Source organism: Alosa pseudoharengus, unplaced genomic scaffold, assembly GCF_046254945.1.
Source record: "Alosa pseudoharengus isolate Yale_2024_CS ecotype anadromous, Long Island Sound unplaced genomic scaffold, YU_APseudo_1.1 YU_APseudo_1.1_scf_18, whole genome shotgun sequence".
Classification (NCBI taxonomy): domain Eukaryota; kingdom Metazoa; phylum Chordata; class Actinopteri; order Clupeiformes; family Clupeidae; genus Alosa; species Alosa pseudoharengus.
Genome location: NW_027468650.1, coordinates 22,322,574 through 22,340,715, shown reverse-complemented (window position 1 = coordinate 22,340,715; position 18,142 = coordinate 22,322,574). Strand labels below are relative to the sequence as shown.

Genomic DNA, 18,142 nt, shown 5'->3' with positions numbered 1-18,142 from the left:
AGTGCCAACAAAGCACAGTAGCTCTGCATCTTCCCACCGTAGGAAAGTGATGATGGTGCTTTTCCAATCTCCTCTTCAAATGTGCAATTCCTAAGCTTTTCTTCACCAGTGTTTCCCCTTCAGGCAAATTGGCAACTGAAGCCTAACTCAACTAGAGTTGGCCTGCTTTAGTCACAGTGGGCCTGCTTACTTGCTGCCTATATCCTATGATCATTAGATCATTAGATGGCAACTGATCGAGAGTCAGTGCTCTGTACAGCATCAAATATGGTGTTTAAGTGGTCTTGTACTGCCACATGTTTTTCAAAATCTGCAGCCAGTGAAGAGGTGAGAGAGGTCAGACTGGAGACCGCTAGACTCATAGACTCATCCCCCTCGTCTCCGTGTCCAAAGGGGGGTGAGTGGCCACGCCACAGCTGAGCTGCAAGCCGCAGGAGCAAGAGAGACAAGCGCAGAGCAGAGGAACGCACGTGTGAATGACAACAAGCCTCCAGAAAACACCCCTCCCCACCTCCATACACCCTGCTCACCCTCCATCCATCCATCCATCCATCCATCCATTCATCATCGCCGCTGCCCCCCCAACCCCCACCAACGCCACCATTTATCCCGCTGACGGGCTCGCTGCCACAGCCAATAAGACGAGGAATGTTCCCCTGCAGAGAAGACTGCTCCCGAGCACCCCCCCCCCAAAGACACTCACACACAGACATCCTTTGTCTCCAAACAACGTCAGATACCCCCTGGCAGGAGCTGATTCTCTGAGGCAGATTGTTTGGGCAGAGTTTGCTGCAGTCTCAGCTGGCTTCCGCACAGACTCATGACTGAAGTTTAGGAGTTTCACACTCTCAGAGAAGAGAGTTCTTCATCATGAGAAAACCTAACCTAACCTAAAACCGTCTCTACTTAACTTCCATACTACAACTACAAAAATCAGCTGATAGCCACACTAACCAACAATAGCCAAACACTCATCAGAAAGCTCCAAGTACAAGCTTTCAGACCATTCTATGGAGTACAGGCTGATAGTCCCAATGAAGAGAATCTCTGTCTATACTACAGTTCAGACAGATCATCTCAGACAAGGCTCAAACCTGAGTTTTAGATCTGATCACTTGGATGCAACTTCAACACTAGCTAGCCTAATGGGACTCCTAAGTGCTGGCGTCCGAACAGCAAAGGTCATGTTATGTTTGGACTCAGTGAGTGTGCTGTGATGGGTACAGGGAGGTGAGGAGGAGCCAATCCGAGGGCCTCAGTATCGCAGCAGCGTCGACACTGGGAGATAAAGACCCTCCAAATGTCACCGCGCAGCACGTGGATGTGGCAGAGGAGCGGCAGGAGATGAGAGGGTCTGGAGGGCCTCCGAGAGCCGATGGCCAGATAACACTGATGGAACATTTGGATAGGGGAGCAGGGACAACCAGAGGGTGGGCCGCATGTAAACATAATGCCCATATTTCCCACACCGCTCACTCCTGTCCCTGTCTGTTCTCTCTTCTCTCTCTGTTCTCTCTCTCTCTTGCTCTCATTAATGTTTTTATTTTGTAGTATTTAAACACCAGATATTGTTTTAATAAAGGTGTGCTAAGCCCCCTCCTCTCTCTCTCACTCACCCTCTCTCTCTCTCATTAAAGCTCAGGTACTAGCCAGGAAGTAATGTACCCAAATCCTTACTAAGGGAAGGCCAACTCGTAACCTGCAAAGCTTCAGTGAACATCCAACTGTAGCATAATGGTGGATATGTAAAAGTAAAAGCAGTAAAATATGCACTGCATAAAAAAGGATAAGCTGCAGATGGTTGGCTGGGCCTCCAGGAAAAACCAAAAGGAATGAGAGAGAGAGAGAGAGAGAGAGAGAGAGAGAGAGAGAGAGAGAGAGAGAGAGAGAGAGAGAGAGAGAGAGAGAGAAATGCAGAAAAATTGTGTGAGAGCGAGAGAGAGAGAGAAACAGACTGAGGGACAGGAGAGAAGGAGTTCTAAAGGGGGTCCGTGAACATGTTTCCTACACTGAACAATGACACACACACACACACACACACACACATGTGCGCGCACACACTCAAGAGGGGTAACCTAACACCGCGAGAGTGCTGGGCCACGCCTGGCTGCTCTCCTAAGAGACACACATACGTATGCACACACACACACACACACACACACACACACACGTATGCACACACACACACACACACACACACACACACACACACACACACACACACACACACACACACACACACACACACACACACACACACACACACACACACAGAGAGAGAGAGAGCAAGGGTCCACTCTGGGCGGGGCAGGGGGTAATACTATCCCCACGCCTGCTTTGTGTGCATGGGAGAAAGGGCTTTTCAGCACATAGGCCTATGTTACACAAGACTGGATAGAAAAGGTTGTTCATGTACGCTGTGAATGTCTGTGTGTATTTCAATAAGCTTGAGCATCTCACTGTATGCATGTATGTGTGTCAACAACTTGCATGTTGAAACACTGCTAAAAAAAACCTAATGCAAACAGAGCATGCCCCAAACCCCTTTAATACACACACACAGACACACACACACATGCGTGCACATACGCTCCCGCACACACACACACGTGCACACACACACACACGTGCGCACACACACACACACACACACACACACTGGGACTATTTTATGGTGTGTTCAACAGATGTAGTGCACACACAAGCACGCACACACACACACACACACACACGCACACACACACACACACACACACATAGAGCATTTAACATGGCCGAGTGTGAGCACCCTCATCAGGCTAATCCCTAAGAGTTAATAAGAATCCAACGAGCAGGGCCAAGAGGGGAGGGGAGGGGGGGTTGGAGCTGAAGCTGGAGCCGGGTTTAGGCTGAGCTGCATTAGTTTGGGGTTGAGGAGGGGATGTACTTTTGTAGCTCAATCTGCAGCACCACAGAGGGGGCCCCCTTGCCAGTGCTCATCCAGCCCCGCTCCAACCTCACGACGCGTCTACCCTCAGCTATTGTGCGCTTCCCCCACCCCCACCCCCCGACTGACCGTTGTATGAAATGTCAGCCCAGCCCAAGGGTCTCGGGGTCGAGGCTGGGCATTATAGTGCGGAATGTGTTCCATATTATATGTTACAGGCCTTATTGTGTGGGCTCCTTCACAGAACATTAGAATCCAACCCCCCCCCCCCCCCATCCCCAACTCCCTCCTCCACACACACACCCCACCCTGCTCTCCATTCTCCCCTCCAACACAGCCCATCTCTCATCCCATTCATCGCAGCTCCTCTCCATTACATCCTTATTTCCACACTCTCTGTCTCCTCCTCATGCCAGGGACCCGGAGAGGACTAGTGGCTATTGGCCATGACAAAGGATTAAAAGCGGCTTAGTCTCTCTTTTGAGATTCAGGATTCTCTGCCGGGTTTCGAAAAAAGGGGATTACTTTAACACACACACACACACATACATACACACACACACAGAAAGAGAAAAGGGACAGAGAAGACCACACTTGTATCTCTTGCTGCTTCCTGCTCTGAATGACGTCAGGTTTTGGTCAAAAGTCTGTTATCAAGTTTTCCTTTTAAAGTCCCCTCACCCCCATCCCAACACCACCACCACCACTATCACTACCACACACACTCTCTCTAGAACTACTCAAACCTGGAGGGCTGGTCCAGCTGTTCTTGTCCCCTACGGAAGCTGATGAGGGACATGCCATGCTAGAGAGGAGCACCGTTAAGCCTATGGTAAGACAGACGCTGTCCTGAAAATCAGGACAGCGACAGATCGAGATCTTGGCAGAGGCCTCAGAAGTCCCATCACCCCCCCCCCCCCCCGCCTCCACAGGCACCCCGCTGAGCGTAGCCATCCTCTACGTCACGTCTGACAGTGCCAGGTGTAAAATACAAACATCTGTCAAAGTGCCCTTGCCAAGCACGCCTCTTTCCCCCAACAAGCCACCAGACTGTAAGGCTGAAGGCTACGAGTACTCAAACGACCCCATGAACCCAGTGCCACACTCTTATCCTTTTAAATGTCTCACTAATGCATTCAGCACACTCAGGGCCTTTACACGCCCTACAATTGTCGTGGGAACTAAGCCCCTTTGTCAGGTCAGTTCTTTGGCACGGCTCTCAGAGTGGCGCTGTTTGAGTCCATATGGGAACACACACACAACCACCAGGTGGGATTGGGAAGAGAGAGAAAAAAAATTAACTTTGAGAAGGAGAGCCAGAAGGAGGAGGAAGGAAAGAAGCGAGAAGGAGGAGAAAAAAAGCCACAGGCACATTTGTGGATAAAAGCCGGTTCTGCAATCTTAAATTGGCGCGCTGGTGCACGAGTGGCTGATAGGAGTGGCGCTCGGGGTCCTTATCTCCCGAGTTGTGCGTGTGCTCCCTGCATAGCCCTCCGTGGCTCGATAAGCCCTGCATGAAAAGACCTGTGCTTTCATGCTACGCTGAGAATGAACACCCTAATTACTCCAGAAGAGAGAAACAAAGGGGGGAAAATCTGAAAAACTCTTAATGACGTCATCACTGGGCAAAACAAGCGATAAAATTATACAGAAGCCGGGAATTGCTTCTAAGCCAGTTGTTTCAAGGCCCTATAAGCTTCCCCTTGATCACTTTCCCTTTTGTGAGCACTGATCCATTAACAGGTTGGCTAGGTATAAATGAAGCAAATCAAGTGGCCACCATATTGATTTTCCTCTTCCGCCTTTTATGAAATCAGTGCTGCTGGAGGAGGCTGTGTGGTGGTAAAGGGAAAAGGCTGCCCCGGTGGAGAGTAGGCTGTGTGATGGCAGTTGGTGATACGACAGAGCACAAAAGGGCCTCAGTTCCAGCAGGGAGTTCTTCAAACTCCTGAAGCGTATCTTCAAACCAAACCCAACCAATCCCAAATGATCCAATATTAAATATAGCGCTACAGTCTCTGGGGAATACAGACTGGAGATGTGATTCAGTCCTAGCCTAACTCTGTGCCAGCGGTGATGCAGAGGGCTAATAAAGCTAGCGTTTTCCATGTAAATCAACAAATTCACTTCTGAAGCCAGAAAGGCCATGGGGAAATGTCTTAAAACTTAATTTCTTTTATTCCTCGGAAAAAAACCCAGCAAGACTCTTTTTTTTCTTTATAATGGAATAGGGATAATTTAGGTCACGCTTTAATTGCAAATGCATATCTCTCCATTTCCTCCTCCACTCTCTCTCTCTTTCATTCTGTGTTTGTGCCGTTCCCCCTCCCTCATGAGCCAAAAAAACCCATGACTCAACGCAACGCAGACTCGCTGATGGCACAGCTTAGTGCGCCGGGGATGCTCGCGAAGCCTCCACGCAGAAACGCCTTCTCATGAGACAAAGCGCAGGCCTCTCTTTCAAGCCACTGCCTTCACATGCTCCTGAGGACTAAAAAAGGGCCTGTCACAGAGACACAGACAGAGAAGAGCAAGAGAGAGCGAGAGAGGGAGAGAGAAAGAAAGAGAGGGAGACAGAGACAAGGAGAGAGAGAGGGAGAAAAAGAGGGAGAGGGAAAGAAAGAGAGGGAGAGAGAGAGAGAGACTATGAATAGAGTGCATTGTCATGGTAGCCCCTCTCGGTGGCCGTGGTCTCGGTGAGGGCCCTCTGGCTTCCTGGGCTGAATAATTAGAGTCGAGGCAGCGGCCTCCAGAGAGGCAGGCTGGGAAGCAGGGCAGCAGGCAGGCTCCCATGACTCATGTGCTTTTTATCTCTCCCTCAGTCTTTCTCTCACTCCTTTTTTTAATCCTTTTATTCTGCATCGTCTTTTGCGTCAAGTCTGTGACCTCCACTCTTTCCAGCCCCATCTCGTTCACTCGCTCACCTCTCTCTGCCTCTCTTTATCTCTCTGTCTGCTATGTACTCTGGTTTTAGATCTCTTTTTTCTCTTTCTTTCTCTCTCTCTCTCTCTCTCTCTTTCGCCATTGCCCACCCTTTCCTTCACTTTCTTTTCATTTGAGAGGCGCAGTGATCAGCCATGATACAGCTCCGGTCACGGCGAGGAATGAGATCCCTTCTGTGTCCCTCAGCCGGGGGAGGGGGGTGGGGGGGTGGGGGTTGGGCGGTCGGCCGTGACGCTGTCTTGGATAACGACCCAACCGACAGGCTGCCAGCATCTGTCGCCAAATATCACAGAGTGAGCAAACGTCCCTCTGCGTCAGGCTCCTCCTTCCCCCTTTCTCTCTTTCCCTCTCCCTCTGCCTCTCTTCATTCCAACTAGCGCCCCAGCCCTTTCTTTTCCTTCATCTGTCTTGCTGTCTGTCTATCATTCAAAGCCCTTCATTCCCGTCTTTTATTTTTCCATTTTTTTCGGTGTCCCTTTTTATGCACACATGCACGGCTGAACAAAACGTTAGAAGCAGCGGGGAAAAAAAGATTGTCCATGACTGCTAACGTTTTCAACAACACGTGCTGCTAGGTCCAAAAACACAAAGGCACATTCTTTCCCATGCAGGGGAATGTGAAATTGAAAACAGAGCACATCAGCCAGCCTTTTCCACCCACTTCCATTTTTTTCCCCTTCCCTGTTTGTGTCAAAGAAACTCAGGGCTGTGTCTTTAGCACTCCCCATGTTTGGATTACAAGAATGCACATATTGAGCAGACAGTCAACAAATTACCACCGAAATACAACCTTAAGCAGAGGTCACATTTTTGGCCTGTGTCGCCATGCCTGGATCTCCAAGCTTGTGGATAACCATTGGGAAGGGTCCTCTGACACACCCGAACACAGAGTGGGCTTGGCAGCTCTCTTTCAAATAGCCCAAATTCTGGGAATACCTTTTTCTCCTCATCAGTGGTCAGACATTCGCTTCCAGTTCCAATCTGTGTAGTCCCCAAGTATCCCACCTCTACCAAAGGCCTTGGGAATCAACACTAATGAGAATGAGCAGAAAATTGGCTCATTCTCATGCACACAAACTCAAAGAATCTATAGATCAATACTAAAGCATGGTTGCGTCATGGCTGGAACCACATCTGCTTTTGCAAAGGTCTCCCGGTCTATAGTCCTCTTTACTCCTCATGGACTTTCTTTGGGGCATTATTACAGTTCCCCATCCCTGATGAAAACCCTGACCAAAAGGTTGATCTTTGCTGAACCAACTGACGTTTATTTGTTGGTGAAATAAGTGGGCACTGTCATTACCAGAGAGTGGGCGGAAGAGCAGTCGATGGGATTGAGGAGGGAGGGTATTGATTGGTTGGTAATACAGCTTCTCAAAGGATTGCGGATATAAAAATAAGTGGCATGGACTCCTCTACTCTCTCTCTTTCTCTTCCTCTCTTAAGCTTAGCTGAGAGCTGTGTCATACTAGGGGGTGCTGAGTGAAACCACCAAAACCTTGAAGGTTGCAGAGATCAAAATCTTCCACTCTGGTAAGTCCAGTGTTGGATACATAAATCTTCTTCTAAAACAGAACTCCCCTAAAGCTCCATCGACCAGAGTTCCAACTGCACACCACTTGTGAAAACCAACACACTCTTCTAGAGCAACAAAGCCACCAAAATGTCACATCACAAAAGCAGATCTGAAAACATTGACCAAGTCAGGACTTCTCTCAGTGCTCGTGTGGGTTGCCTCTTCTGGGTGGAGGCAGTGTGGGTGCAGCAGAGAGGGCCTAGGATAAACCGAGCGCCCGACACAAGCACATTGTTCAGGAGCAGCACTGTGATATAAACAGAGGGGCCGATTGAGCCCACATGACCACATTCCTCCAGAGTCTGCAGGGAAGCACTGGGATAGGCAAACTTAGGGAGGGGAGAGGACGCATGTGTGACTAGGAGCGTGTTGGCCTTGCCAGGCTGTGCAGTTGCACAGCTCAAGAGTGTGTGACCTGTCTGCACACAGAGGTCATATATGACACCAGAGGCTCCTAACAGGGTCCTGTGCTAACCCCAACCAACCCACAGCTGCCCCACAGGGCAGGACGCGTATGTTGCCACTGAATTCCATATGCAGGATGTAGCCAAGCTGAGCCATGACTAGGAGTTCTGTACTCGCTTCCAAACTGAGAGAACCATGCATTACATACCAGTTAGAATGATAATTAGCTCTATAAGATAAGAGTGTCCAAACTTGCAATGGGTTGAATGTACATCAGAAATGCCTTCACAAGTAGGGGACACAACTTTGCTTTGATACCTGTAAATATATTTTTTTTTTAAGCTAGTTTAAGCAAAAGGCAATTGATATTAAACCAGATGCTTTGTGCTCTATTCTGACCAGGATTAATAAAGAATTAACCTTAACCTTAAATCTAATAGCATTTTCTCCAAGTGCTTTAAGTACATTTCTTGAACATTAGCATTTCAACAACTTTGGGTGGAATAAGACCATCAAGCTACAGTTGTAATGGCTTTAAAAGTAGGCTAATGATTAACTAAGGATAATCCTATTTTATTGGCAGCAATTGGGTGGTACATCTAGGATGTTCTTCAGGCAGCATTTGGCTCAGATATCCTCCTTCCTGTTATACAGTAATTACCCTTCTACACACCCTTCATTGTGCTTCATACAGGTTTGACAATTACCCCCTACTGTAAGTAATGAGCAACTCCAGCAGGTCAAACAAATATGTTAAGATAAATGGCATGTCTATATATGAGTAAGACACAGCTACAGGAAGCTCCGTACTGAATTTCCTTAGACTAAGCTTAACTTCACTTTAACTGTCTCACTTCTTCACCGACACTCAATAAACCATCAGGGTGAAAGCTCAGTCTGCATAAACTCAGTGGCTTTCAATCAAACCTTCAGCACACACAAAAAAAGGGGGAAAAAAGAAACGAGAAGACATCTGCAGCTGTTAGCCACACAAATTCAACAGAGCTCTGCTGTTGCCTTGGTGGCGGCAACAGCGCATTCTTCTGCTCATGTGTTTGAAACTCAACCCCCCTCCTCCTCCACAACCACCACCAGGACCAATCCCTTCCCAATCGACACTCCTCCCAGCCTTGTGAAGTCATACAGGATGCCAGGTGTCTCCCTTTCCTATTTATTTAGCATGGCCACCTCTCTCTGTCTTTCTCTCTCTCTCTATCTCTCTCTCTCTCTGTCTTTCTCTCTCGACGAGACAGACTGTGGAGAGGAAACAGAGCCTACACCTCATTGCTTGGCCATGGGGTCAAAGTTCACCCAGCGCTCCCTCCTCCCTCAGCATGTACAGGATGTGGGTGTTTGGGAGCATGCACATGACATGTGTGTGGAGGTAAAAGGCAGCTAGGCAGGCAGGCAGGCAGCAGCTGTGCACTCTGGTTTTGGGAGGGTCTCTGAGGCAGGGGCTGAGAGCCAGCTCACACCGAGGGGCCAGTGGGGACCCGGGCCTGAGTGGCTACTGAGGCTCAGCAGGGGCCCCGTCGACGAGGAGGGGAGAGGAAGCGAGGCGAGCTGAGCTGGACGGGCGGCCCGTCAGCAGCAAAGGGCCCTGGAAGTGTGAGAGCAGCCGGGTGTGAAATTGTTTACTGACTTTCTCGGAGGACACCAAGCTACTCTTAATAATTAATGATAACGACAGCGCACAATTACAGGTCATCGCCGTGTGTGGGGGGAGAGGCGAGGAGGTGTTGAGTATGACCTTGGCTGTCTTCATAGTCTCTCTCTCTCTCTCTCTCTCTCTCTCTCTCTCTCTCTCTCTCTCTCTCTCTCTCTCTCTCTCTCTCTCTCTCTCTCTCTCTCTCTCTCTCTCTCTCTCTCTCTCTCTCTCTCTCTCTCTCTCTCTCTCTCTCTCTCTCTCTCTCTCTCTCTCTCTCTCTCTCTCTCTCTCTCTCTCTCTCTCTCTCTCTCTCTCTCTCTCTCTCTCTCTCTCAGCATTGGTAAGATCATGAGGGAGTCCAACTCAGGTTGTTTGGGATGGTAGACTGAATTTCTGATATTATCACTGCTTTGCTATCCCTGAGCATCCTTCAAACAGTCACAACAAAGACGTAAACAACAGAGTTTCGGTCTCATAGGGAAAGAGCCAAGGGAAAAACCCTCACACATATTTTTTTTCGGGCTCAGTTAAAAGAGTCTTAGTCTCCAAGCCAGTTGAATTCACTGCATTCACTCAAGTATGTAAAATGCTCCAAAAGCAGGCAATTTTTAAAACATCTAAAAATAGCCATCAAAGTGTATCAAAGTGTATTGGGTCTTAACCTCTAACCTTTTGGAGGTCGTGGGGTCAGCGGGGAACAGTGATTGGATTAAAGACGGGACTGAGCAATCTGAAGGTCAGTGGGATGACATAATCCCTGTGGTAGCCAGCACTGGAAACAGCTCCATGGTAGCAGATTGGACTCAGACACACTCACACACACACACACACACACACACAAACATAAACAAAAGAACACACACACACACACACACGCACATACACACAGATTCACTTTCAAAGCAATAACACAGCCATTCTGCATTTTCTCCCTCACACTGGGACTATTTTATGGTGTGTTCAACAGATGTAGTGCTTTCTCAGCACATTTCACCCAAAGATACAGAGGGAGGTCAGACAAGGGAAGGAAATCCATCATCTATCATTTTTTAAATCCCTTGTCTAGTGGCATTTGGAAAGAGTGCATGGACCAGTTTGGCCGCAAAAAACAGGGCTGTTTGGTAAATCTGCAGCCCAGAACCAGAGTCCGAAAGCCCGTTCCAGACAGACATTGGGGCCGGAGAGTTTGCGCTTCCCTCTATGACAGGGAGCCTGTCTGCAGGGGAAGGGGAGAGGAAATGAGGTCTTGCAAGGTGCCTCAACATCTGGCTCCTTTAATGTGAGGTGAATTTCAGGAATGACTCTCTTTTAGACCCAAGTCAATATTTAATTACCTGAGAATGAGAAACCAAACTCACCGTTTATGTTCAATGCAGCCCAATGTGGAGATATGCCATAATGCACACACTATGGGTGCAAGTGGCTTCACGCTGGAAACCTGGACTGTAAAATGTAGCATGTGAGCAGGCTGCATAGTCAGGGAAATAGTCTGACTTCTTTGTGGCATTTAGGAAATGTCATGGCTCATCTGTAGAGCCATGCTGCTGTCTGTGATGCCACAACCCTCACACTGCTAGCCAGGGTAGCACACAACCTGAAGACCTGACTGCCAAACTTCCTGTCGGCTCTGATAAACGTAACACTCCTGTCGGTGTGTGAGTGTGTCCACGCATTTAAATGCCAGACAATGCAAAAACAGCACGATACGTGTTATGGAATACCTGACATTCCCCACCCCCAAAACTGTAATGTAATTCCAAGGCGTCCCCTACTGTCGCCCCCACACAGGAAAGCAAACCTGCTGGTGATCAAAGCATCCTTTTAACTGCAGATCTGAAAGTGAGCTGACCTGAGCAGTCCCCACTGAGAAAATCAAGCCAATCGCAACAACACCGGGCTTCAAGGGAACTGAGATTTCTAAACAACAACAAAAAAAAGAGGAATGCTTTAAAAATAAAAGGGGATGATAACGAGATGGCATGACGGCACATTCCTTGTTGCCACGGCAGCAAACTGCTACAGTCGGCTCTCCTCTCCAGTGTCCAAGGCAGTTTTGTATTTCGTCTGAGAGACAGAGGGAGGGGTGGAGACATTTGGATAAGGAAACTATTTCCTCATGTCAGACACACACATATGGCCATACCATCACTAAGGAAGGACACATACTCTACATTCCCATGGGAGATGTGTTACAGCTTGGTCACTGTAGTCAAACACACACACACACACACACACACACACACACACCTGTTGGCCACACCAAAGCCAAAATGTACTGAAATCATTCTTAGCACTCTGTCTACACTTACAGTAAAGCCCCAAAACGGATGCAAAGTGCCATGTGTTCTATAAAAAGGCAAATCATATCACACACATCCCTAATGCATTAGGTCTTATAATACTGTAAACACGTGTGTTTTTATTTCAGAGAAGCAGCTCTTTTAAAAGACTGTGTGTGTGTGTGTGTGTGTGTGTGTGGCACAGAAAGAGAGAGAGAGAGAAAGGCATAAGCATACTCTTCATTTCATTCAACATTCTGTCCATTAAGAGATCAGTGTGACTAAAAGAGAGGACAATGGCCTGGGCCTGAAATGGCACTGCAAATCTGTTCTTGCATCCTATAATAAGCACTAACACATTAGATGCATCATCAGAGATGGTTCAGTGGCGGACGGCACTGACAGCCAGGCTATATCTCCTGGAAATCCATCTCCCAATACTTGACACCATCAATGTGTGCTAAGACCTCTTCACTGTATACAGAGTTCAACACGAACAGTGAAAAATGTTAAGATGACCGAGGGCAGGGTAGTCGTGCGCCAGCATCCCCTCGCCTGTGTGAGCGTCTCCCTGCGTCACCCTGGCACCCTGATGAAAGGGGGTCTGACCACGGCCTCGGTAGATGTAGGTCACAGAGGATTGTTCTAATCCAACCCCCCGGAGACTCTTCGTTTTACAACTTAAACCAGACCTCCTGTTAATGCGACACCGGCGTGTGAAACCTGATCCCCGGGCTTTACGCGACACTTAAGGAGCTAATGTTGATTTTGGCTTTTTTAACAATCAAAGGGGGCCTCTTCTCGTGGACACTGGGCCCCCAAGAAGGATAGAGAGCTGTTTGGGGATAATAGTAATACTATTGAGTTCAGGCTCAATTAAATCACTCATTCACTCTCTCTCTCCCTCTCTCACACACACACACACACACACACACACACTCACACACACTCTCTCACACTCACACACACACACACACACACACGAGGAGAGAGCACCGCCCAGCTCACAGGGGACCCGTGAATCTGCTACGGAATGAGCCAATCACAGCCCCGCAAGGCTCATAAAAAGTAGGACACAAACCTACATGGAGGAAAACAAACATAAATTATGATGTCAGACACAATTGTGTGTAGAATTAAGTTAATTCCCCTTTATATTCCCACCAAGTAGCCTGTTTATTTAAACACTGATGTGTTGAAGGATGTCTTGTAAATCAGCTTAGGAATAACTGGACTTGCGCAATCTGGGTTTGTGGGTGAAATACGGATCAGGGAAAGTATTAGTCAAAGCACAGTTCAACGGAACTTGATGAGTCAAATTCAGCTGAAACCTTTGAAATACAGATAAAGATATTTTGTTTTCAGGTCATTATGTGGTAAATTAAAAATTAATCTCCTTATGTCACACAGTATTGTAAATATCACGACTGAACAAGATCAAGCTGGCTTGATCTGCGCAGACTCATCACTATGGCAACCACTGATTAAATGAAAACAAAAGGGACACGGTGCTGTTGCTGCCCATGCGCTTTTAAACTCTGCAGTCTGATGGTAATGACATCACCCCTTTGATTTAAACATAGACAGACATATATTTGCAAACCCACACACACCCACACAGAGCTTACAGATGACTGAGTGACACAGAACTTCCGTCAGGAGATAAGAAGGCTTATCTTTTAGTGGGTCCAACAGCTCTTTATTACACACCGTGCTTTTGGCCCATTTCTATACAGTTATGGGCGGGGTGCTAGCTCAATAAGTTTAAGTCACAGTGACAGGTGTTCCAACTGTCAACAGGTCAACTGCGCCCTCCTCTTCCTCTCTCACTACACACAGACACACACACTCACTCACCTACTCTTTCACTCACCCACTCTCCCTCTCTCTCTCTCTCTCTCACTCTGTCCTCTCTTTGCTGTCCTCTCACCTTTTGTACTGTTGGCCCCTGTCCACTGCGAATCATGCATCATGTCAGACGGCAGCCACTGGCTCTCTGCTAGGATTTACTTGCAATGCCAGGACCACCTCTGATCCCCCCCCCCCCCAGAAGAGGAGGATTAATGGTGCCCTGTCACCTTTCTCAATCATGACTGGGCTGGTTGCACGCCACCCTCCCAGAAGGGCATGCAAGTACTCACATAAGCACAGTCATAAAACACGACTCACGCCGAGACCTTGAGGTCTTCCGCCACATGCATGTGAGCCACGTGGGGCAGTGCAGTCCACGTCTTCCGCACATCCCTTGCCGTGTCTCTCTCTGTAATGTCACCGGTTTTGAACTCAACGGGCTACGGCTACGGAGCACGCGGCGGCTAGACTGGCGCTCGAGAACTAGCCAGCCAGCCAGCCAGCCGGGGACTGTAGAGAGCGGCTGCACGGCAACTGTACATTTCACACACTGCTGTCAGGCTGTCACTCGTCCATCAAAGGCCACTCATTACAAAGGCCCCCTGGTTCTACTCCGTAGAAACAAGTCCACACTGTTGGTGAATGACAGGTTGCAGCGACTGACATGTGCAATGTGCCGTGATGGAGAGGGAGCCAGAGAGAGAGCGAGCACTTTCCACCACACTTACCCAGTCCCAGGGTAAACTGTTCGTCCATCAGTGACCAAGCAAGGTAGGGTTCACTGACGGGACACTGGGGCAACAGGGCTTTTTAGCACCCTCACAGAGAGGGGAAACGAGAGTCAGGGCGCGAGTGTGCTTCAGGGGTTCCTATCCTCCTTCAAACCAAAAACTGGAAACAGCATGTAAGGAAGAGAGACAAAAGAGCCTATATGAGGCAAAGAAGACAAAAACCTAATGAGGCATGAAATGCATTTGAATATAATTGTTCTTTTGTCCTGATGAGCACAAATATAGGTCCAGGTATGTTTTCTGAGAGAAACCACCTGCTCTGTCATCACAACCTTCTGTTGTCAAGTTAAGTGACATAATCCACAATCCTCAATGTTAGTTGATAGACAGCATGCCAATGAGTTGCCGTCATCAATTATTTAACAACCTTACCCACGTAGTCCTCTGCATTCTGGTGAACTAGGGTGACTACACCTTTTATTGTTCATTCATTCGGGGCCCTAAATGAGAGGGACTTGTTGACATCATAGTTTACCGAGCTTTGGTCTCTGCTGACAGATTTTGGCAGGAGGAAGCCATACTTTGACCTGCATGAGACCATGTGATGTGCTACTCCACGGCTCTGATTTTGAGGAGACCATCAGTGATTGTCATGGCAATGAAGGGGTTATGTGGGCCGCTGCTTTGACTCTGCGCACTGGAGCACCAGATGCCTGAGGCCTTAGAGGATGTGTAAAATGAGGCCCAGATGTGACTGAAGTGGAGACTGCATTATGGGGGAAGATTTCAAAAAGCTGCAGGAAGTCCAAAAAGCGCTGATCCCAACACCCCCCATCCATCCCAGGCTCACATGTCTCACTGCATCTACTGTAATAAACCTGCTGGCATCGTTATAGTCCTCCATGACGGTGACATGCCAAACATAACAAATAAGTAGTCAATGTAACATTATAAGCTGTATGCAGGGATATGTTTGGTCATATCTAATATCAGGAACGTATGCAATAAGTCCATGCTCTTTACTTGTAGCCTATTAGTATCAATGTCAAACAGCAAGGAATGGTTCTATGTATCCTACAACCTATGCTCAAATAAGCTATTCCTCGGGACTGGTGATGTCATCATACCATCGAATTCAAAACCATTCATCTTTACAGCACTAGCTTGTTCAGTTATCAATCTCAGACAACAAGATCTATATTTCCCACAACCTATGCTCAAGGTAACCCATTCATCAGGACTGGCGGTAAAAAGAACATAATTATTCACATTTGATGCGGCATAGGCCTATCTCTATCCGTGGAATTGCATCCGGAAAAGAAAACAAACTATTCTTCCCCATTTCATTGCAATGTTTTCATAGGGCCAATTTTTCAGTTGCTTAGCTCGGGGCAAATGGTTTGCTAATGGAAGCCCAGGGTGAAGGACAGACGATGCCAGCCAAACGTCTTCATTTCGCTACACCACCGTTCCGTCGTCCTAAGCGAAGGGTCCCGTCTGTCTGGGACGAAGTTAATTCAAAAGGAGTAGGCGGGACTGAACAGTCGCGAAAACATAGCATTGGGTTACATTCCTCATAGCCAAAAAAATCTGCAAATGGCACATTCACGTAGGCCTACAATCCTACACTAGAGCAAAACAAGCACTGGAGCTTGTGCTGATATAAAGGACTCGAGCATACGCTACGATACCATATTTGTGGCCTATTTGTGGTTGTCAATATCTTATCACTAATATATGGAGCCTACAGGGTATAGGCCTGCATCATAATTTGACAATACCCCCCCCCCCCCCGAAACACAGCTCAAGCCTACAAACGTGAGGCCAAAACATCCATGGGCGTGCATGTTAAACAAATTCTGGTCCACTTAGGCTATCGCCTTAAATGGTTCAGTTCTGCACATAACGGACAATCACGCACAGCAGCAATGAAAAACCACTAGGATGACGGAACAAACAAAATACAGATTTGAGACCACTGCATTGCCTACCCTATGGAAAACACTGCGTTAAAATCAATGGAAAAGATAGACCGTATACGTAAACACATTTTAAGACATTTTCCTTGACGAGTGGCAAAGGGAAAAGACAGAAAAATAGTGAAAGGTCCAAGGTTGTTTATGGCATGTGGGTAAGGCACGATTTGTCTGACAATCAGATTTTTGGAATATCATCGCTTATATAGTCTGATCGACTGGGTTCAAATTTCTAAAATATTGCTAATGCCTTGGCACTAAATCGTCTTCGGAAGACCACTACTTTATTTTTAATGTAGACAATCTTGGATGTCTTATTGTAGCCTAGTCATTACAGCCTGCATTCGAATCAGAATATGCACTGGGTCTCACAAGGAACTCTGAAATGGGCTACAACAGTCTCCAAGTCTTCGGTTGTTAAATTCAAGGTCAACTAAACGGTTTTAGACCTGTGTGCAATAAAGATGATGCTGGAGACAGTCGAAAGAGACAAAGAAAACTGATGACATTGTGTAGCAGGCTGTCGTCTTCCAACTGGATATTCTGTATTTGCTATAAAGGCAGTTTGAATGATAATTGCATTCAACATCTGGTGGTGGTGGTGGTGTTTTGAAGGAGGGAGGGGGAGGGGGTAGGGGTGTTATCAGATATTCTCCGCTACAACCGCTTTTAGTTAAAAAATGAATGATGGACGGTAAAATTAGTCTTACCCTCCGATAACTCCAGCTCCAACTCAGCTAATCTGGCTCGCACCTCCAAAGGAAGGGGCAGCGCATCGCGGTCCGCCATTGTCCGTTTTAAAATCACTCTCGTCCTTTCTTCTTTCTCTCGCTCTCAACCAAGTCTTTCAACGCTGCCCTTTCTCCCCACCACAGAAGAACATAAGGGCAGAGGAGGTGGTCGTCCGAGCAAACCGTCGAGGAACAATAATGCTTAGATATTTTTTCTTTCTCAGCGAAACCCCGCCATATCTGTGCGTCTCCTCTATTGGACTGTGCAGTAACGTCTTGAGTGCAATGCTGGGCTGTCAGTGCGTCGGTGTGGCTCGCCGTTCACAGCGGTGTTTGCGGCTCCTGCTTCTTTTACTGTCACACTCGCATGACGCAAGGGGACGTGCGTTGTGCCATTACCAGACGAGGGCGCTACCACTTTCATGTGGCAGATTTGTTAGCCCTACCGTAGGCTACCCCATCCAACGGCTCCCTCCACGCCCCCACACGTGAGGGGTATTAACGGCACGGACAAGTCATTTCATTCGGACACAATCTGTTATAAAGGACAACATAGTCGAAATGTAGGCTGTGAATAACAACTAGTAGGCCTATGTGTTTTCTTTATTCCAACTATTTAGATTTAAAACCAAAACAAAAGCAATTGCACCATATTGAATTACCAAACATTTCTAATTTTACTGTAGGTTCCCAAATCTTGAAGACGCCCTCTAAACTTCTAATAGTATTCCAAAAATGATGTTCAATCTATGGAATCTACCACGCAAGTGCCGCCCCCTTGTGGACACATTGGCTTTGTAGTGCCTCCTTAAGGACATCGAAGAACACCAGGTTAAATGTTTAGTTGAAGGTCTTTCTGAAGATTTAAGGTACAGTAAGCGATGCTGGATGATGGATGCGTTTGCTTCTTTAGCAGATGCTTTTATCCAAAGCTATTATTCTATTACATTTCTTATTTATTATTCTATAACAATTCTATTACTTTATTTGAACCAAAGCCCAAACCAAACACTAGAGGCAGCTCACTCCTTCCTTCAGTGAACCCCAGTGTCCTGTTATTTTGTGTTTATGAATGC

The 18,142-nt window shown here is 47.4% G+C and overlaps 1 protein-coding gene across 9 annotated transcripts in view; it reads right to left on the bottom strand.

Moving 5' to 3' along the window:
* The window catches only part of dip2ca (disco-interacting protein 2 homolog Ca), an 89,332-nt gene extending 71,952 nt beyond the window's left edge, over positions 1–17,380 (bottom strand). For all 9 annotated transcript variants that reach the window (XM_076290566.1, XM_076290568.1, XM_076290567.1 and 6 more), the window contains exon 1: positions 17,046–17,380. In XM_076290566.1, the coding sequence (XP_076146681.1) occupies positions 17,046–17,124 (79 nt within the window). In that variant the 5' untranslated portion in view covers positions 17,125–17,380. The remainder of the gene's footprint in view (positions 1–17,045) is intronic.
* Positions 17,381–18,142: the final 762 nt, after the last annotated feature.